General features: G+C 40.2%; 3 protein-coding genes across 10 annotated transcripts in view; 2 read left to right on the top strand and 1 right to left on the bottom strand.

Moving 5' to 3' along the window:
- LOC121962788 (ras-related protein Rab-9A-like) overlaps positions 1 to 21,509 on the bottom strand; it is a 71,967-nt gene that overhangs the window by 4,836 nt on the left and 45,622 nt on the right. For 5 of the 7 annotated variants that reach the window (XM_042513089.1, XM_042513087.1, XM_042513085.1 and 2 more), the window contains exons 7-10: positions 19,241 to 19,318; positions 12,295 to 12,433; positions 11,135 to 11,240; positions 9,091 to 9,148 (exon numbers count right to left, since the gene is read on the bottom strand). The gene's annotated coding sequence lies outside the window, so the exon portion shown is untranslated. Of the gene's footprint in view, positions 1 to 1,551; positions 1,641 to 9,090; positions 9,149 to 11,134; positions 11,241 to 12,052; positions 12,139 to 12,294; positions 12,434 to 19,240; positions 19,319 to 21,509 lie in introns of those variants that run through there. The other 2 variants (XM_042513088.1, XM_042513090.1) reach the window with 2 other exon arrangements.
- On the top strand, positions 156 to 3,506 carry gemin8 (gem (nuclear organelle) associated protein 8). Of its 2 annotated transcripts, none has more exons than XM_042513083.1 (4): positions 156 to 284; positions 524 to 595; positions 1,330 to 1,675; positions 2,453 to 3,506. In XM_042513083.1, the coding sequence occupies exons 2-4, from the start codon at positions 593 to 595 to the stop codon at positions 2,710 to 2,712; spliced, it is 609 nt and encodes a 202-aa protein (XP_042369017.1). In that variant the 5' UTR covers positions 156 to 284; positions 524 to 592; the 3' UTR covers positions 2,713 to 3,506. The 2 variants fall into 2 exon arrangements, with proteins under 2 accessions (XP_042369017.1, XP_042369016.1); XM_042513082.1 differs by having other exon boundaries at positions 157 to 284; positions 1,327 to 1,675.
- The window catches only part of LOC121962786 (neuronal membrane glycoprotein M6-b-like), a 35,851-nt gene continuing 35,490 nt past the window's right edge, over positions 21,149 to 21,509 (top strand). Inside the window, exon 1 of the mRNA XM_042513081.1 lies at positions 21,149 to 21,283. Coding sequence (XP_042369015.1) covers positions 21,214 to 21,283 — 70 coding nt within the window. The 5' untranslated portion in view covers positions 21,149 to 21,213. The remainder of the gene's footprint in view (positions 21,284 to 21,509) is intronic.

The following is a 21,509-nucleotide window of genomic DNA, read 5'->3' as shown; positions in this document are numbered from 1 at the left end:
CACACACTAAAAAATAGTTTACTTGCACACTGAAAAAAGACAAGAACTGAAATTAAGATACTGAACTTCCATTTATTTTGATTTAAAAATGATTTCTTGAAAGCTACTTCTTATAGGTGTCAGCTTTCAGGTGCTCTATCCAGCGCAGGTGAACGTGCGCGCAGTGTCCACCAGGTGTCGCCACGTGGCTAAAATTTATTTTGCTGTGGCCCAAAGGCTGCTGGGAAATTTTGTCTTTCAGGAAGCACCATTAGCTGCCACCAAAACAAGTTGACGAAGCGCAGGTAAATATTTACAAATAAGAGGAAGTCAGGATGTAAAAACACTTCAGATGTTTCGTGTATTTTCTGATTCTTTAGAAACACGCGTCAAGGCGTCAGCTCGAGCCTCCGGAACCGGAAACGTTAGATAACTGTTGTGTTTTAGTCGTATTTTAACAAGCCAGAAGCAGATGCTGTTTAACGAGCTCTTCATTTGCACTTAGTTCTGTTTTAGTGCTTGATTGTTGTCGTTGATCTGTCAGATTTAGCAGGTTGGCTGGTGGACTCGCGTTTGTGAAGTTGGCACGCTGCTGCAGAAGGCGTCTTCAGACATGGTATGGAAGCCGAGAAGGTCAATTCTCACGGGTTTAATTTGCACATCACTCTTCCAGATGTGCAGGGTATGACGTCACAGTAACGCACCGTAACATGATGTTAAATTAATGCAACATAAGAGCAGCAGATCCACGTTTACTTAGACATTTAAGGGACTTTTGTCCACAAATTCAAGTGTGATAAAATAAGAGATGTACTCATTACAGAAGCTCAGGAGACGAAAAGCAAAGGAGAAAAGGGATTGAGGGACTGTTCGTTATGTATCAGAGTTATTTAAAATGGGGGAGGCACTTCAAATAATTTCTAAGCTGTGGGGAGCTTTTTTGATTTGGCTTATTGGAAGTAAATTCAACTGTAAATGGTCACATTTTGTATTTATTTTAAATTCCCTCAGAACCCCCAAACCTGCAAAATGGTGTTAAAGGCATGTTTTCCTTCAAAATCACAACTCTAATCACAGCAAGAAACTGTAAAATATGGTTACTTATAGGGGAAAGAGAGTCAGACTACTCTGATAAATAAAGCAGAGTCTCAAAGTAAAACAAAACATGACAAAATACTAAATAACTTAGAATAAAAAATAAAAATGTAAAACCTGGAATAAAAAAAATCGATATATTAATACAATATGTAAAACATAAACAAAATCAAATGCAATGTTTTGCAAATTCTTTGAAGTTCTTTTAAATATGGATTTAACATAAAAGCTCTTCTAATGTTTCTCTTTTAGCAGGAGGACATAGGCACCATGATGTCCTGGTTTTCCAGCCCTGTTTACAGCCGCTACTGGCAGCACTACCAGCAGGCGATGGCGTGGCACCAGAGACACAGGCGAGCCTACAGGAAGGCCTTGGAGGCCGCTTACGGACAAGCTTCCAGCCAGGAGCCGTGTCCCAGCAGCCACCAGCAGCGCTACGCAGACTGGAACGCAGGAGAGGACGGCGTCAGCGAGGACGGGGAGGACGGGGACGAGGAGAGCAGCTCGGACAGCGAGATTGAGTGTGATGTCAGCAACATGGAGATCAGCGAGGAGCTTCGGCAGTACTTCGCCCAGACGGAAAAACACAGAGAGGAGCTAAGTAAGAAAACATCCCCTTAATTCGTCAATTTTTTAATTATTATTTTGGCTAATTTTGTGTCTTTTTGGGATGTTTTGTGTCTCTTTGAGGTTAGTTTTGTGTCTTTTTGTTTGTTTTATGTCTTTTAAATATAATTGTGTGTCTCTTTGTGGTTAGTTGATGTCTCTTTTGGGGTCATTTTGTGCAGTTTTTGGTCTTTGTGAGTGTTTTGTGGTCATTTTGTATCTCTTTTAGGTCATTTTGTGTCTGGAAATTTGTCTGTGGAAATGTGTCTTTAGTTGTTTTGTGTTTCTTTGTGGTCATTTGGTGTCTCTTTGCTTTGAGGTATTTTGCATCGCATTTGACAACGTACGTGGGGTTTTTTAAAACAGATAGCTTTTAATTATTATTTTGGCTAATTTTGTGTCTTTTTGGGATGTTTTGTGTCTCTTTGAGGCTCTTTTTGTGCCTTTTTGGGTCTTTTATGTCTCTTTTAGGTCATTTTGTGTCTGGAAATTTGTCTGTGGAAATGTGTCTTTAGTTGTTTTGTGTTTCTTTGTGGTCATTTGATGTCTCTTTGAGGTAATTTTGCATCGCATTTGGTTTGTGTCTTTTTGTAATTATTTTGTGTCCTTTTTAGATTATTTTGTCTTCCTTTTTAGGAAATTAAAGTGTCTTTTTTTGGTCATTTTGTGTGTCTTTGAGGTAATTTTTGTCTCTTTTAGGAACTTTAACATTTTTTCATTTTGTTTGTTTATTGTTATTTAGGTGTGCTAATTATTTTTGTCACTGTTTCAGAGAAACAGCAGCAGATGGAGGCTGAGCAGCATGACAGCTATGTACCGGCTGACCAGGACCTGCGCGGCGTCTCCTGGCGAAGCAGCGTCACCCCTCCCTCTGAGCGACCCGGCGAGAGACGCGGGGCTGAGATGAAGAAGCTCTATGGCAAAGACGCACCTAAGATCATGGCCATGGAGGCGGCGATGCAGCTCAATTTCGACAGAAACTGTGACCTCAAACAGCCCAAGTACTGGCCCGTTATCCCGCTGAAACTGTGACGGCTGTAAAGGGTTTGATTCTGAGGAAATCCCTGCTCTGATCTCTCGGTGAGACAGCAGCTTTGTCATGTAATGGATTGTGGCTGCTGATGTAGAACTAATGGCGCGGGTTAGCTGAGGGTTACAAGTTATTTTAAGCACAAAAAAGTTGCATAAATTAGCTGAGCTTCTGCTTAGCCAGACGTGAATGTCACTGACCTGTCAGCTGCTGCTCTAAACGAAAACTTATGATTTTGGTGCTACACGTTTGAATTTTTGTGGCTATAAGTTATTTTAAACTCCGGAGCGCTTTACTGTATCAAAGAGACTGCATGCTCAGGACAAAAAACACCATGCGTAAATATCAGCTGCAGGTCAGATACAGTAAAACATTTCCTGTAGCTGATGTAAATATATTCCAACAACATGTGCCTGCGTGTTTCCTCCTAATCTCTTTCTGTTTACCCTCTAGCTTGCTGATGTTACATGCTGCAGTGGCTCCTCTTTTGCCTGTCAACTTAGTTTAACCACAAAAACATTTTCCTCTGTTCAATTTTTTTGCAGCGTTCCCGCATGGCTGCGTCTGATATTCCACTTTTCAACGTACACGGAGAGTGATTTGTTGTTGTTGCTTCTTAAAAGCGCCTCTCTGATTCTGACATTTCATCGGCTTCAAAGCCGGTCGTGTGGTTCCTCAGGAGGGACGTCCACGATTCTCTTTTATCTCGTGCTCGCACCATCCAGCATCAATTTTTTAAGACTGAGAGAATGTGTATTTTTTATATATACTCTGTTTATAATAAAGTGTTTTCTGTCTGGATAAAACCTGCTTTGTCACTGATGATTTCTTATTTTAGCTCTCTGTTTAATGGGAGTTCAGCCCTTTGTTGATACTGCTGCTATTAACCGTGTGGGCAGTTCATTTCTATATCGAAATCATTTACTAGGAGGTCTAAAGAGGGAAGTATCAGACCCTTTACTCAAGTAAAAGTACAAATACAGCAACATAAAAATGTTACATTACAAGTAAGAGTTGTCTATTCAAATTCTACGTAAGTTGAAGCACAAAAGGCTGAAAACATCTGGTTAACAATGCATTTTGTTTTATATGATCATGTTTGTTCTTTTTAAATCTAAAGTTTTAATAAGTTACAAGCAACTTTGGCTGCTAATAAATGGAGTCAAGTAAAAAGTGCAATATTTCCCACAAAATTAGTCAAAATGTAAACTACCAAGAAAAAGTGCATGTACCTCTAAATGACTGTCGTGACTGCATGAAGGGACTTACTGTACTGAAAACTGAATGACTAAATGATTATAATGATTATTTTTTTTGCATTTTGTGCTTTAAAAAAACTCTTTTATAAATTAACAAGATAATATCTTAAATTCTCATTTTTCAGAATTATTTATTGTTTTTTTTTCCCATTAAATATTTTCTCATTTCTAAGATCATAAACCTGCAAATTCTCATTATTCAGAATTAATTCAGAAAAAAGAGCACATTTTTTTCCCCATGAAAGCTTTTTACCTAATTCTGAAATAATCCTGTTAATTCTCACTGTCTGAATTGCTTTTATCCTGTTAATTCAGAAAAAAAATCACGTTTTTTCCATGAAAACTCTTTATAATTCTGAGAAAATAATGTTGTAAATCCTGTTGATTTATTTTATTTTTTACTAGAATGATTTATCTTGTTAATTCAGGAGGATTTTTTCTCATGTTAACTTTTCCCATAACACTAACATAAAAATCTTTATAAACTGAAAACGGGGCTTTTTTTGTTCAGCAAAAGGCTTTCGCACACTAAGGACACTTGATGCGGATTAATGAAGTCTGGTCCGTTTTCAGACCTAGCCGTGACGTCATCATCCCCCTACACCCCCGCCTCGCTCCGATTCCCAAACGGGACGTCCAGTTGTTTGTATGCGGCCCCCCTCCAAACAACCTGTGGACATCACACTGAGAGTTTTGTCTCTGTTTGTCTCAGGGCCAGTTTCCACTGCAGCTCCAAAAATGGGTAGGTGATCTGACTTCTACATTTATGCTCACTTTCGATTCAACAGCTGTGCAAGAGAAACCGGGTCACTTTTGTGTCTTTTTGTGCTGGTTTGGATGCTCGTGTCCTCCTGCAGCTGCCGCGGGGCTCTTTTCTGCTCGTGTGCGCTGCGCGTGATGATGTGTTGGACTCTAATTTGTATGTCTACTAATCAGTTTAAAGGCTCAAAGGAAAAGTATCAGCCTGTTAACTTGCACTGCTTCACTCTGAATAACTTGCAGCCTTTTGTTAGTTCGTAGAAACATTATTTTGGGATGACATTTATAATTTCCAAACTGTTTTGGGCATCGTGGGTCAGTTTTACAGAAAGTGCGCCATTGCAGGCTCGTGCACGATTATTTTTAGCTGTAACCGTGTGTTTTGTTGGCTTTTTTTTAATACACTGATTAATGTCAGACTGTGCAAGCTCCAGAAAATCCCCTTTGTTTGTGTGTATTTGATTACAGAAGCAAACTCTAAACTCTTGAAATATTCCATTACTGCACATTTACCAGACTTTTCTTAAGGTGTTATATAACTTTTTGTGTGTTTTCAGAGTTTTCATCTGAATATTTACACAACTTAAGTCCAATAATGATGCTCCAGTCTTATGGGGGTATTTTCAGGCAAACGTCTCCTGATGTAAGGTAAAATGTGAGCTCGCCTGAGTGCATCCTTCCCACGTCAACTCCTCATGTGAGAGTTGATGTTGATTGGATTAAGAGGGAGTGATCCGCTCCTTTACTGCGGATTAACCGGGCTGGACAAGGTTGAAACACGGAAGACAATGTCTGGTGTGTTGATGTGGAGGCATGCTGCATTTTTTTACAGGCCTTATTCAATCAGATAATCACATTAAGTTTAAGATCTTTTACAGGAGAGACATTAGAGTACAGCAGGAGAAATAACACGAGCTGTAAAAACAGCATTAGAGACAATGAGACATCTCCAAATGAACAGTATAAATCCAGTTAATGGGATCAGACTCCTAAGTTTTAACATCCATTAGAAGATGTTCAGGGCACAATTGTTAACAGCAAGTTGTTTTAAGGTGGAACGGGCAGCATGAGAAAACAAGATATCTCCATAGTGGAGTTATTTGGCCGATATGTGTTTAAAACCATGGATGTATGCTGAGAGCTGGATACAGCGCTGGAGGTGGAGCCATGTTTATTTTTATGAAAGACGCTCAGTGGTGCATGCAGCTAAAAAAGCTTGACTTCTTGGGGGTAAAATGACCCTCATCTTCCAAATCATTGTGCTAACTTGAATTGGGATAAGATGATTTAACTGTACGGCTCTTTTAGACTGTTTCAAACCAAATGGATCAAATCCTGATAGTAAAACAAGTTTAGGGGTTAGGGGTTTAGTTGTAGGGGAAAGCGTTCTTTCAAATTAAAATCAAATTAATTTAAAATTATAATAATTCTGTAAAAATATTTTTAAATATATAATTATGATAGTTATAAATGTAGTATAATTTTAGACATTTTCTCTAGGTTTTTAAAAAACAATTACTAATTTCTGGCAAATTGTCGGATATTTCTTGCTCATTGCCTTTTTCCACATTTCCGAAAGAGATCAAACCAATTTGCTCAGGCTTTAAAGGCTTAAATACTTGTGAGAACTGTCATTGAACTCAGTAAAAAAAAGTGATGTCTATCAAAGTTTCAAAGAGTTGAAGTCTGAAGTGTTTATACCTTTAAACTGGCTTTAGAGCTCTTCCTATTTTAACCTAGAAACACAAGCCGCATTTAGGTCTCTTCCAGAGTAATATAGTTTAAGTAAAAACATTAAATACAGAGTTGGAAAGGACGTAAAAACTAAAGGTTACACTCAGACATGTACGTGTAGTATGCAGTATTAAGCCCAGATAGACGTTGACATGATAACACAAGTTCCTCATGGGTGAAAAGCCAAGCGGAAGAAACCAAACAGCAGAGAAGGTGAATCTCAGCAAAACAAAACAAAAAATACTTTTCTGGTCGAGATCATAGAAAACATATTATAGGTGTGATCGCTGCTGATTTCCAATTTGTTTTGGAAGAAGTGATAGAACCGCAGTGTACTGGCACACGTTGAAACCAGTAGCGTTCACATTGATCTCATTAGGCCGGCGATCCAACAACTTTTCCGAGCAGTTCTTTCCCTTTCTTTGTCCCTGTTTCTCTCCCATTCACAACATCTGTTTCCAATAAGGCAGCGGGGCAGTTTATCGCCTTCAGGCCGGTGAGAAGTCGAGAACAGACAGGATGTAGCCAAATGACATGATTTACTGCGATGGGGAGCCGGAGCATTTTTTTCTGCAGGAAGCCGTCATAAACTTCTCCTCTTTCAGCTCCCCGTGTTTCCCTCCAAACTGCTACTTTAGTCTCATCATCGTCAGCCATCATCATCCCGTCTTTCATCTGCATCTGCTCCTCTCATTGTCTTCATCATTATTCTTTCCATTCCCTCCCTCCACTCCTCTTCTTGTTTCCTCTCCTCCCCCTCCTCCACCTCCTTCGTGAATTCGCTCTTTGTGCTCGCTGCAGTTTCCTCTCCGTGGATATGTGCAAACTCATATCCTCTCGCATCCTCTCCTGTGGATTTGGATACGTGCTGATGTGCAGAGTGGATGCTGAGTGTAACGGCCGACAAGCAGGCGCACTTCAAAGGCCGTAGATTTTAAAGGGTTGTTTTATTCTGAAGGAATAAATGATCACTCAGCTGGAGAAAAAGTGGAACGATCCACTGACATGATTAGAGTAAGAGTGCACCAACACTTTAACTGCAGTATTGGTGTCATAATAATAGTCATGGGAAAGCTGAATACAATCATAATTACTGTTTTGTGTCTAAGTTTGCAAGTTGCTTAAGCTGCATACCCAGATTTTGCACAACTAAAACTTCGTAAAATCTTCTAATTTACTTTGAATGGTTATAAAACAGTATGAATGAGAATATTCAGAGTCTGTGTTGTTATGTAACGCATGAAAATAGCACACTAGATGAAACAAACCGTCACAATTATGCTCCAAATTCAACAGCTCAAGACTGTGCGGCTCATTTTCCTGCATTACCAAGTGTTGATTTTTCAGTTTTAATCAGCAAGACTTGACAGGTGTTGATATGCGAGTTGTTTGTTCGCTCACACGGCTGATATGACTCTGGGGCAGCTTTTCAGAACTATCTAAAAGTGTTAAATTAACTCTGATAGTTGTGGATTTTTATCAGCACTGGCAGGACGGTTGATCTTTACACACAGAGAGTAATATTGAGACTGACAATCAGCAAATAAGAATTGGCTTTAGTGTTTTATAATTTTGACTGAACACTAAGTGCCGACCTTACACTAAATACTTTAATAAGTCTGACACAGACAATGTGAGCTCTCAGTCACACTCTAAGATTTTTTTAAAGACTGAAGATCTTAGAGCATCACTCCAGTATTTGCAGTTTTTTCCCCATCCTGCTCCTTTTACACCAAAGTTGATTTAAAATACATGTCATTTTAAAAATTCCTTACGTATCCATGAAAAACACATTACTCTGGAAACACTACATAAAGGTGTCATATGTTGACTGTATTCTTTTCAAGTCGGCCATTGTATAATGTAAATATAAGTAAACTGTAAATGTGTACAAACTTTATATTTAGGATTTGTGAGTTTGTCATTAGACACTAAGATTTTGCAAAGACTGGGGATCTCACAGGGTCACTATCCGCAAGACTACAGCTAGATTCCTTTAGTGTTTCCCTATTGTGCTCCTGGTGGAAAATATTAGTCCAAACTCCCTTGAAGAAATGTGATGTAAAAACACATAAATCTAGAAACATAAGATAAAGGGCATCGTGTCAACATTATTTTTGTCAATTGGCCATCAGTATAATCCATAAATATAAACTGTAATTGCATGCAAACTTTACATATACATACATACACACCATAAGATTTTGCAAAGACTGGGGCTCTTGCAGTGCCACTACAGTATTTGCGAGACTACAAGTAGATTCCTCTTGAGATTATTTATCATCCTGCTCCTGATGGAGACTTACACCAAACTCTCTCTAAAAGATATGACATTTGAACAATACTATGTCTCCACAAAACACATAACTCCACAAACACATGGTAAAAGCAGTCACATGTCGACAACGGCCTACTTCAGTCAATATGGCATCAATATAATCCATAAAGATAAACTGTATTTGTTTACAAATGTAACATTTTGGATTTTGTCGCTTCCAAACTCTACTGATTAGCTGCACTATTTTAGTGGACAGAGGTGAGAAGTTTTAAAAAATTAAAAAAGATTGCAAGTTTCCCTGATGTGAGCATATGGCAACATGAAGCAGAGTATGTCATGTAAACACTTACAGAGGCCTGGAGCCGACGACCAAGGAGAGGAATCCGTCTTGAGTTGACGTCAGCTTGTCTTAAAAGTAGAAACAAACATGGAAACAGAGTCTGAGTGGTCTGAAGCCTGAGGTTTTGCTCACAGTGATTACTTATACTATGTTTACCTCATTATCACGTTTGATACGTTCATTCAACATTGTATCATTGTATATATGACAGAAATGTGGGAAAAGCACAAGAGGTCCTGTTTAAGATGAGTTTAACAGAGGACAGTCGAGCTAGGGACTAAGGAGCTGATCTGGAGACTGGGAACAGGTGTGCAGGTGGGTGTAGCTCAGGTGAGGCAAGAAATGCTCAGGATGACTGGAAGGGAATCACAGGGCCTTTCCAAAACCGCACCCTACCCAGCAGCAAGCCTGGGGACAAACTTCCCTCTCTGTATTCTCGTTTTTTACTCCAGTGTTTTTTAGCTGCTCGGTTTTTGCAACAATAAATAAACGCGACTACTTTTTTTATAGACTAGAGAAGGGTGCATTTGATCCTAAATACAGTAAAGAATTTAAGATGTTAACGTCTGTATAACAATATTAAATCAGTCCCTACAGAGTTTTGCAGGATGTTTTTGTGATTGCATTGCGTGTGATCAATAAATCAGCATCGGTGCAGGCTCACTGTTGGAGGGTTTTATAACTCACTTTCACTTCCTGCTAGTTGGTTTGGGACAGCACTCAATGTGGCGCACACTCTGCGTGATCACGTAAACAGAGTGGAGGTGTGTAGGGAGAGGCTGTAGGGGTCGATTTGGGCAGTCAGAAAGGTTAATGGTTGGCAGAGAAACAACAAAAGTAACGAACTGTTTCAGTGACATTAGAGTGCATCACTCTGTGTTCATCTCCAGCATCTGTTCTTCATCTCGCTGTTTGTCTTAGCATTGATTTTGTGGTTTTATTGATCAGTTTTAGTGTGCGATGGATCCAACTATATCACAGAAACACATAACCTGATGTCCAGGGACTTCTCTCTCACTCTAAAATTATTTGTTTTGTTGCCTTTGCTTCTATATATCCTGTTGATTTTGGTATTGATTTTATGTCCTTTGCTCTTTGTATGGTGTTTTTTGAAATGTGCTGTTCAGTTTTACCACATATTTGTGTTTTGCCATTGACTTGGCCCTCACTAGGAGCTGCAGAACAGCCAACACACTTTTTTTTTCAATATTTCAAACCTGCATCCATAATACTCCTACCTCCCAACCTTCGTATTTGCTTTCATATTTAGTCTGCTTGTCTTTTCCCTGTCCTGCATGTGAGCATTTTAAGCGCGGCCCCGACAGCTACTCCTATGTGTCAGAATCAGTCGTCGTCGAGAAGACCTGTTGCCATGGCGACGTGGCGATGCACAAAGCTCTGAGGTGGGCGTCGTCTCAAATCACATGAGAACACAGTCATACATTTGATCGCACGAGCCCACACAGGGGAAAAAATAGGCAGAATATTAATACACACACACACACACACACACATACAGACGGCAGGGCTCACATCCCCCTGCAGCCCGCCTCCCAGAGTGATGACGATGATGAAGATGAAGCCACCCTGCTTTGCATTTCCTCCGCACTGTGACTCACGGTGTGCTTAGGTAGAGGCAGCTCTCATCCATGGTGCAGTTCAGTACAGTAGGTCACAGGTGCTCCTGAGTCACATGACTCTTCAAGAGGTCACATGACGCAGGCAGGCAGCCAGCGGAGGGGGTGGGGAAGGGTGGGGTACATACACACACACACATATGGGGTGTGTGTGCAGTTGTTTTGGATGACAACATAACATCATGTGGAGCAGACTGTGGACCAAATCTGGGCCAGCGGGATTAGCGGCTCGTCGGATAAATTGCTGGACGGAGAGGGCGGTAGGGGGATGGGTGTGTTGGCGTGTGTGTGTGCGTGCGTGTGTGTGTGTGTGTGTGTGTGTGTGTGTGTGTGGAGGTGAGTGTAGGTTAAGCCATCCGCACTGACAGGAGTCACATATTGTAAAGAAGGCAAGATAAATCAGAGATGCTCTCTCACTTTTAGTTCTGTAGGTGGTTCCAGTCGAGGGTTGGCGTCCACACAGGCGTAGATTTCAAAGGGGGAAGTCCTTCTCAATATTTAGAACATGAGCATTTGTTTCCCCCTGATAAAAAAATGAAAGTAGAGCCTTTATTTAGACAGAATCAGACATTTACGCCCAAATTGTTGCATAAAAATTCACAAGAAAGCAGGAAATTAAGTATTTGATGCTTAAAATGTTCTTTGCTTTTCTTGCTTTTCCTCTGGTACACCATGATTCAGATGTTAGATTTAAACCTACACCCTTGTGAAGATTTATAGTCGCTATCAGGAAAGACACCTGTGACATTTCATTTCAGTATACGACATAGGCGCAAATTTCAGGGGGGATGCAGGTGACGTAATCCCCTTAATTTTTAGAATATGTGCGTTTGTCCCCTGCGATAAAAACTTAAAAGTAGCAGAGGACTTCTATTTTGACAAAATCTAGGACATTTACAACATAAACTGATGCAGAAAAGGCCCAACTTGGTGCATAAGTATTCACCAGAATGCAGGAAATGCAACGCGGTGCATTCTGGTAGTTATAGGTTTTCTACCTCTTGAGCAAAAACGAATACCACAGTCATTTTTCTCTGTTTTCTCTGGTCATGTAGCATCAATTTCAAAAGTATTTGCATCTTCCTGATGCAAAGACAGCCATGAACCTTCTTTACATTGCTAAAATACTTCTTTAAGTGTTTAGTGCTCAAAATTTTCTGTGAGAGAAATCCAAAACCCTATTTTTCATATATGTTACCCACAGTGTTGAAATGAAATTGACACCCTTGGGCATTTAGGAGTGTGTGTGTGTGTGTGTGTGTGTGTTTGTGTGATTGCCAAAATTGCCACATATTAAACTTTGCAATCGCATGCAAATTCAGTGCACACAGAAGTGCAGGTGCAGATGATGACGCAGCATGATGGGATTTGTTTGCATGACTTTGCATTAAAGTTGGTCATGTGGCTGCTTCCTGTTTGAGCTGTGGGTTGGAGAAAGACAAGCGGAGAGCTAGAAAGAGAAAGTGATGCTGAGTTTTCCAAATCACAATATGAATTCAAAAGAAATGTTTATGCTGTCATATTAAGGCTAAGTATGTGTGTCTTTGTGTGTGTGTGTGTGTTGGAGATGGACTAACCTTTGTCAGCATCCGGCAGTTCTGCTCAGGGTTAAGAGGGAAGCGTCTCCTTGGCGACCGCCGGCTGAGGGTGGGGTGGAAGGAGGAGGGGGGCGAAACTGGGTCATCATCACCACCACCACAGATTAAGAGGCCGGATCTGAACACACACACACACACACACACACACACACACACACACACACACAGACCAAAGAACACACAAACACACATAGACACTTATATAAATACGCTGTCTCTGCAGACAAACTAGAGGAAGTCCTCAGGTGAGAGATGAGACAATGTCAGATGCAAAGCCTCCATGTGGCTCCTTGCCAAAGGTTTCCCTTTTAGGTGAAGCCAGAAGCCCATTAAAATAGCAAGGATTAGAGTAAAGCAACAGCGGGAGGCTCATAAAGCTGTCGCTGAGACTGTTTCTGTGTGTGTGTGTGTGTGTATTGGTGTCTTGTTTATGTTTGCTCAAGTGATGCCCTGTTTCCAGCATTACTGAAAAACTCTTGTATTTGACTAATGACAGCAGATAAATAAATGGCAGAATCATACAGGGCAAGAGGAGCAAGTAATGGGAAGATGAGACAAACTGTTGCATGCAGGAGAAGGTTTGACTCGTTTCGTGACTTCACTTAAAAATATATAAAATATAACACTTGGCCAGATTATGAAAGCATTTTCTGCCCTTGTATTTCAAGGCTACATATCCTTTTCTTGGCTGATAGAACCTTTGTGGACAAACATATTTTTCATGCTGCATGGTGAATGCAGCATGACTTCTCTGGCAGGAGCTGCAACATTAGCTGTGTTTGTAGGAATATATTTTACTGTGCATTTTAAAGTATCGCAAAATCTGATAAAATTTCCTCAACTGCATCAAAACTGCTCCACAACCTCTTCCTTCTCTTTTCTGTTTACTTACAGCCATGTGTCAAGCATTGCCAATAACACAAACTTCTGACAAAACTACACTTTGCCTTATTTATTCAGTCCAAACAATCTCAGTCAACTGAAGGATCTCCTGATGATGCAGTCCGACTGCTCACAACATGGAAATGATGGAAACGTTTTGGGTTGTTTTACTTTTCGAAATTATACTTAAATTTGTTTTTCAATTCATACGCATCATATCAACATTTTCAAAGTAGCATGTGAGTGTATGTGAGCCGAGTTTTTTATCAGAAGGTTGAAGGGATGTTGGTTTGGGTGACACGTAAGCTGCAGACCACTGTTCAAGCCAACAAACAAAATTTGTTGTTTTTTAGCAAAACATTTCCAGTCATGACTGTGCCAGTAAAAATGGGTATCTAAACCAAAACATGATCTTTTCCTAATCAAAAGCAACTGTATTTGTGCCTAAATATAAACACACGTTAACCATGGCGTTGAAACATGAAGAAACTTAAATTTTCAACATATCCACTACAATAATAATATACAAATCTTTCATATTCATTTGCAGAAATGTACGGCGATTGGTTTGAATGGAAACATGGCTACTGACATGATGTGTCCTGCAGTAAAAATTGAGCTACATTCGGCTTCATTCTCATTCGTAGATGTAGGAAACAAATGCATAAAACAAACACCCTGATATCAAAATTGGTTCTTCAAGTCCCATGACTCTGAACCAGTGTCATCTCATTCTTGACCTACAGTCATGTATTAGACAGAGACAGACACAAATAGCTCTGAGCAAGCAGCAGTGATTTCCCAAGGCTCAGGACAACAGATACTGTAGGTCACGGTGGGGTCGACCTCTGCGATCTGAGCTCAAAGCCTGACAGTCAGTGCTAGCGCCCGACAAAAGAGACGCATAATGGTCTTGAGCAGCGTGTCAGGAAGCTGGTTAAAAGGTCAATGTGATGCCTGTGGTGAGGCTGAGCGTCACACAGGAGACAAAGGAGACAGCATTCTTTGATGCTGTGTGTCCCTAATGTACTTTGAGAGCTTTCCTCTTGGAGCATTTATCAATATTTGCTCATTCACTGGATATTATTTGTTTAATTTTTTAAGCATGATTTCCAAACCAAGTATAATCTGAGACATCACTAAGTAAAACTACATTGATGCATGTTGGATTTTCATTTTTGCAGAGGCTTTTTTAAGGCACAGCTGTGCAAACGTCAGAATGTTAACTTGTTTACTTTATTTTGACAATGCTAACATGCTAATTTTAACCTTTAAGTGTGCTAACATTTGCAAATAATGTCCGAACCATAGACTATATAAAAATAATGGACATCGTCACTGTGACGTCACCCATTAGTTTGTGAACTCCCATTTTAAGCCTCAAGTTTAGCATTTTGATCATTGCCATCTGGGAGTTTTGGAGGAAAACGTGGCCATATATGGACAAGAGGGTGGAGATAACCTCAAATGCTAGCTGTGAGCACATGGTTAACTGTGATAATGCAAGTTCTTTTTTTTATCTTGTGCATGTGTCCCTTTTATCCACTCTGTGTCCCCTCTCCAAATTTGGACACTTTTGCAGGTCTGTGAACTCATCATAAGTATTTTTTTTCCTCAGCAGCAGTTTGAGGAATCGTGGGGAGGATAATTGATCTGTTGATCCAGAGGCGTGTAAAAGCAAACTTTTAGACCCAGCATGACGAATGGTTTCACTTCCACTGCAACTAGTGTTCTGCTGCTCCATCTGTGCCCATAATATGCTCTGTGCTGCGAGAGTGTGGTCCAGTCAATAACTAAACAGTATATATATTCTAAATGCACTCCTAATTAACGGTCCAGCTCCTCACATATAAAATTAATACATGGCAACAGATGTTTTAACTGTGGCAGGCCGCCACAAACAAATAAATGCACCATGCGGAGTGAATCTGGGCAATGGTATTATGTTTTCCATCCAGTGTTGTCGCCATTGTAGCAACTTATTAACTGCCAACATCCACCTGTCTCTCAAATCATGCATTGATTTAAGCCCAAATAACATTAAAACGGGTGAAATATACATAATAATTCACCCCCCCCTACAGTTGAAATTGGGCATAGAGACCAAAACTATCTTTTTACCACACTGTAAAAATGTTTATTTCTGCTGTAAAACTGTCATTTTTCAGCCCTGGCTGATGGCATTGTCGTTAGTTTTGTGTTAGAAAAAAAAACTGAACTTATTGTGCTGCTAGAGGATAACCAAAGTCAGTGGGATTTATCCTCTGGGAATCATGAATATCTGTAGAAAATATTATGACAATCCATCCAACAGTTGATGAGATACTGGGACCAAAGCGGTGAACAGATGGTTAAAAATAACATGGTTCAGCACTGGCTGATTTTGTATAGAGCTCAACAGACATGATGCATCTTGTCTCTGATTGCTTATACTCACAGGAGACAACTTTTCCTTCTTATTTACATCCCACTTTAAACGTCCACAAGATGATTCTCCTTCTGATGCTTTAAGGCAGCAGAAAGCTATAAACACACCAGGTGCATGTCAACAACTATAGCCTCCAGCTGAGCCAGCCGTAGGAGTAGAAATCATTTTACTGCTAACATTTCTTTCAGTCAGTCTCCTCATGGATACCTTATAACTATGGTTTCTGGCTCTTGGCACATTGAAGCTGTTACAAGGCCACATGAGAAGTTTTCTAGGAACTGATAGCATTGCTAAAAGATCTGAATCAGTGCAGCCTACTGGTGGTGTTACACGTCTCCATGGCAACAGCAGAGCCAGTATCACTGTGAGATCAGAGAGCTCTGATGTCGAGGATGTGACCATCACGAGAGCTTGACGGGGAAATCTTTTAAACTGAAGTTGGAGCCTGTCTTTTCAGAGGTGTCCGGAGACTGCTGCGTCCTCCTTTACTTCTACTCTTCCATTTACTCCACATCTGCTGACATGAAGGAGCTGCAACGTCCTAATTACTCCAGGACGACCCCATTTGGGCTCCCTCTCTGTCTCACTGTAATGAGGGAAGACAGGCATTCGACAGGCACTCATGGCTTTCTCTTTAATGGACACCAAGAGCTGTGGTGGCAGATAGGAAAGTCTCTGCAGCTGTGCAGGAGAAGCTCGTTCTGAAGCCAGGCAATCACTTAAAATTGCTCGAGATGATTCCTAATTCAGCAAAGTCAGTGGTTATGGGTCAATGCTGAACATAAGGCTTCAAAACTGACATTCACACACAAACAAATACATTGTTTAAGGTTCAAACCGCAGGCTGTGTTTATGTATTTATCTTTGGTGAACTGTGTCTGTCCCCTAAACCTCGCTTTATTGTTTCTCATCTCTCATATGGCTGAAGGGGATTATGTGTGAATCCTGACTCCCACCTCCAAACAATTGATATGAGGAGCTGCACAAATCATTTTCCCGTGTACAAATCTCTCCAGCCATACATTGAATAGAAAACAATGCAGGATTCAGCCACAATTGCAATAACACTATGAGTTTGCACGGATTGCAGTGTGCCACCTCTTGAATTCAGAATGAAATATCTCAACAACTATTTGATGGATTGCCACCACATTTTGTAGGGAAATTCATGGTTGCCAGGGGATTTTTCTCAATCACTTTGTTGACCCATCAACTTCTAAGTCTTGTTTTTTGCCTTTTATACTGCTTATTTTGCATTTTCTATTTTCTCACACAATTCCTATTTCTATTTTTAGTTTTGCATCTTGTTTTTTCATCATTTGTATTGTTATTTTTGCTCTGTTCATCTTGAACATACCTTACTTTAATATTCCTCTGCTGCTATAACAATACAAATTTCCCCGTTGTGGGACTGATAAAAGATTATCTTATCTTATCTGACGGATTGCCATGAATTGTGGTGAAGATATTCATGATTAACGTTGATCACTTGACTTTTAATTCATTAATTCACCATATGTAGCGTGCTAATGAGCTACCTGAAGACCTGTACACATTATATCTGCATAGCATCAGTATGTCAGCTCTTACGTCCTTTTTTGTGCAATGAATTCATACGTCAATAAATGTTTTTGAACTGTTGTTTCTGTCGCTCATAACGTAAAAGAACAAAAAAATGGGCAATGAACTGAAAAAAAATGCTTAAAAATTATAAGAATTTAGTTAAATAATTTAAGAATGACTTTTAGAAAAGTAGCTCTCTGGATTTTTTCCCTAGCTTAATTTAAAAAAATGTTGCTAATTGCCTTTTTACCCCATGTTTTTGAAAGAAATCAAACCAATTTTCTCAAGGTTTAAATACTTGTGACAGGCATCTATTGCAGCACAAGAAGTGATTTTGATCCAGGTGTTAAAGGGTTAAGCGGCAAATAAGCAGCAATTAAAGAAAAGAAGGAGAAAAGTTATGTATTGGAAATCAAGGAGGAGATGGGCTGCAAATAAATGAGACAGACAGGTAGTATTGCGTGTGTTTATATAAAAGTATAATAGAATTTTTCTCCCGAAGTCCCTCTAAAACCTTTGGTGGTGAGTGTTTTGGGCTTTGGTAACGCTGCGCACCATAATCTGTTAATCAGATCATAATCACTGTTTCTTTTCATGAGTGACGATATTGGCATATTCTGAGGACCACACACAGATTTTAGCATTAGAGTCTGTGTGTGTGTGTGTGTGTGTGTGTGTGTGTGTGTGTGTGTGTGTGTGTGTGTGTGTGTGTGTGTGTGTGTGTGAGACAGGGTAATGGTGAAGAATGCCAGGGAGCACTGTATCTCATCTTCTGGACAAGTCTTTAATCTATGTGACCCAGCGAAGGATTATGGGGTTTCTGGGAGAAAAAAAATGGGACTTGAAACTCACCCTTCAAGCCTAATAACTGACAGTTTGAAGTGTTTGTGTGTGTTTCTGCCTGTGTGTGTGTGTGTGTGTGTGTTTCAGTCTTACTATTAAGGACTGCTTTTTCTTCTTAGAGATTGTGTTACTGTTTGCTAGCAAAGGATAAATATCATTTATTCTTTTAACAAACAGGTTATGTTTTCAATATGCTAACTGACCAACTAGCATGAATCTGTCCTGTCTGTGTTTGGGTTTCCCCTTTTGAATACAGAGCACCGCTGCCTGCTGCTATGGAGAGTTATTTCCTGTCTGCTAGTTGGTCATTGGCTGTAGTCTTAACAGTGTGCTCAGGTGCAACTTTTCAGCAGAGACACAGGAGCTGTGAGGTATCAGCCTTCGTCAGTTCAGTGTGTCTGGGAATTTAAAGTGTCACTCAAACAAGACAAAGTGATAGTATTATTGTGGATGTTTGGAAATTGTGATGTCCATTTAAAACACACACACACACACACACACATATATATATATTAAGGACCACACAGTTAAAAACTGGCTTAAACATCAGTGAAGCCCTGAAGCTAATAATAACATGATAATACACAGTTTCTTATATGGCACCGTTCCCAAAGTCTGCATCCTTTAAAGAAAATCATTTTTAATCTGTCTGTGAGTCTGCTGTTTGGCTTCACACCTCCTCTCTGAACTGCCCTCAACATGTTCTCAGCAGTGCTTTATAGAGACAGACTTTAATTCATTTATGCAGCTGATCAGGTTTCCTCATGGCTCAATATCAGAGAGCCATTCAAATGTCAGAAAGTCAGCGTGATGGGTGACCAGCATATGGTGCACACTGGGTGTTAATTTCAGCCCTCGGGGTAAACGGATCGCCTAAATGTCATATATGTCATGTTAGCTGTTTTGGTGTCTGGGTGTTTAGTTAGATGAAAACATCAGGGGCTGCTGGGGTCACCTTTGTCTTCTGTGTGTGTGTGTGTGTGTGTGTGTGTGTGTGAGGGTGGGGGTTCCTGGACTGCTGTGTGGGCTGAGCTTTGTCTGAAACAGGGCCACGTGGGCCTGAATTAAAACCGTATTTTAAGAGGATTCAGGACAGATGGCGTCCCATTGTTTCGGGATATTATTAGAAAATGGGGTGAATAAACACACTTCTCTAGATAAACACACCCCACCCTCTTTCAACCACCTCTCAGGGATTTGGGGACTCACCTTGCTTGAGTTCTCATTGGATTGTGGTGTCTTGCACTCGGCCAATCAGCATCCTCGGAGCCAAACAAAGGGTCCTTTCTTTAAAAAAAAGACAGACACATGGCTGTTTAGTATGGAGCCACAACAGTGACACTAAGTTTTGGCACTGAAAAAGAAAACACTGATACTAAAAATCCACTGAAAATAAAAATATTTTCAAATTAAATTTTTCTATGTTTTGCATTCCGGTATGTTTCTCAGTGACAATCTACTATTTTTTTCTTCATGTAACCTTTTTTTCAGTGTCAGTTTTTTGTTTTTACAATGACAATTCGTTTTTTTACATTTCAACTGACACTGAAAAAAGACACGAAGAAAAATAGGTAGGTTGTCATTAAAAATATCATTTTGGATGTCTGTGTACTATTTTTCAGTGGATTTTTTAAAATTATTTATTTATTTTATTTATTTACCACTTTTTGATGGTTAAACATCACTGTCCTTGTTCCAGCATTTTGCCCGCCCACTCTTAATACCAACTTGTGACATACCACCGCTTAGTGAGTGATTTTGGAGTCAGGCACTGATGAAAAAAGCACCTTTCACAGCAATACAATACACGCAAGGTGATAAGCATTTACAATGACATCGAATGGCGACAGTTTGAATGCTAAAAACGTAAGGAAGTGGAAAGTCCTGACAGGGCAGGTGGGAAAGGCAGTGGATGGGTTCAAGATATCCTGGACTTTTAACAGGGAGCCCAAGATCCTCAAATTGTATGAGGAAATAAATGTTACAGTTACAAAGTTTTTTTAACCTACGTTGTAAGTGTATTTTGAAAATGACTATGCATCTAATGAGCAGAAACTGCACATTTCCCATGAAAATGAAGGTGTACTTTAAAAAGACTCCATGCATGTAGCAGGCATAAACTGACATGTTGTCCAAGAACACCAACAAAGACACAGGATGAAACCTAGCGTATCATATTTATCCGTGAATGGAACTCACCACTGATATTTGACAAGTTGGAATAAGAATGTGTTGGTTTTGCAGTTAAGACACTCTTACTGGTCAAAGGTGATCACATCATAGTGAAATCAATTCAACCAAGGAAAGTATATGAAAGTAGGAACAGCAGTGTGATAACAATAAATAGAAACATTATGCAACACATGCAAAGCTTTAGTAGGTAACAGAGCATCCTCCTCTGTGTGTGTGTGTGTGTGTGTGTGTTTCCCTTCTTTATTCTAAAGGGAATAAAATGTTGACAGCACTGAAAATGAGTGCGGGACCTCGCTGCAGCTGGCTTCTTGTTACTTAAACATCATCACACACAACCACAAGCCTCCTCCGTGCTGATTGCATGCTTAAAATATCTAAAAGTGCTCAATAAAATATGAGAAAAATCACTTTCCTCTCCTTTCTACTAGCTCACTCTCCTTTTATTTCCATCCCTGACTCTCTGTTTCTTTCTCAGCTCACCAGATGGAGAGGGGGCGGCGAGTGTGCGGCTGTGTGTGTGTGTATTCATGCATGCATGGTTACCCATGAGTTTGCATATTTACATCTCCTGTACATATTGTCCTTATATCTTCCTCTGCTTCAATGAAGCAAAACCAGGTGCAGACAATAAGGCAGAGACTGAAACAAAAAGTGGGGAAATAAAGTGTAGAGTGGGTTTTAGGGGGCAAAATAAAAATCTGGCATCAATTTTGCTTTTTTTTGGGGGGGGGGGGGGGGTGGGAATCCGCATCTGCGAGAGAAAAACAAACTGACACGGGTTGTGTGTTGAAACTGGATTGTTAATATACACATAGAGAGACTAAGCTTTAAAACGGAGAGAGAGAGGGAGGGAGGGTGTGTACGAGAGAGAAAGAGAGAGAGAGAGAGAGAGAGAGAGAGAGAGAGAGCATCAAGTCACCAGGACAGGCTCCACCATCCACACACTGTAAGGTCCAAGTGCCACAAGGAGACTATATTCCTCTAAAATAATGGATGGGACAAAGCCGGCCATGGAGTCCAACGCAGAGGAGACTCAAGACGAGGGACAGGAGAGCAAAGGTACGCTCAATGCGCCGCTAATATGCGCGTTTTCCCGTCTTTGGAGACATTTGCGTCTGCGCCAGCCTGAGCGGTTTAACCTACTTGCAATGGCTTCTCGCTTGAGACAATAGCGATGCTTTTTTTCCCCTCATCATTTGGCCTCTCACCTATAAGTGAGAAAGCAGTAATAGTGCCTTTTTGCAGCGGATGATCGAGATTATTCCCACATTCCAAAACGCAATTT

This window comes from Plectropomus leopardus, chromosome 24 (genome assembly GCF_008729295.1).
Source record: "Plectropomus leopardus isolate mb chromosome 24, YSFRI_Pleo_2.0, whole genome shotgun sequence".
NCBI lineage: Eukaryota > Metazoa > Chordata > Actinopteri > Perciformes > Serranidae > Plectropomus > Plectropomus leopardus.
Note: the sequence above shows the minus strand (reverse complement) of the source record. Positions and strands in the feature narration are given on the sequence as shown.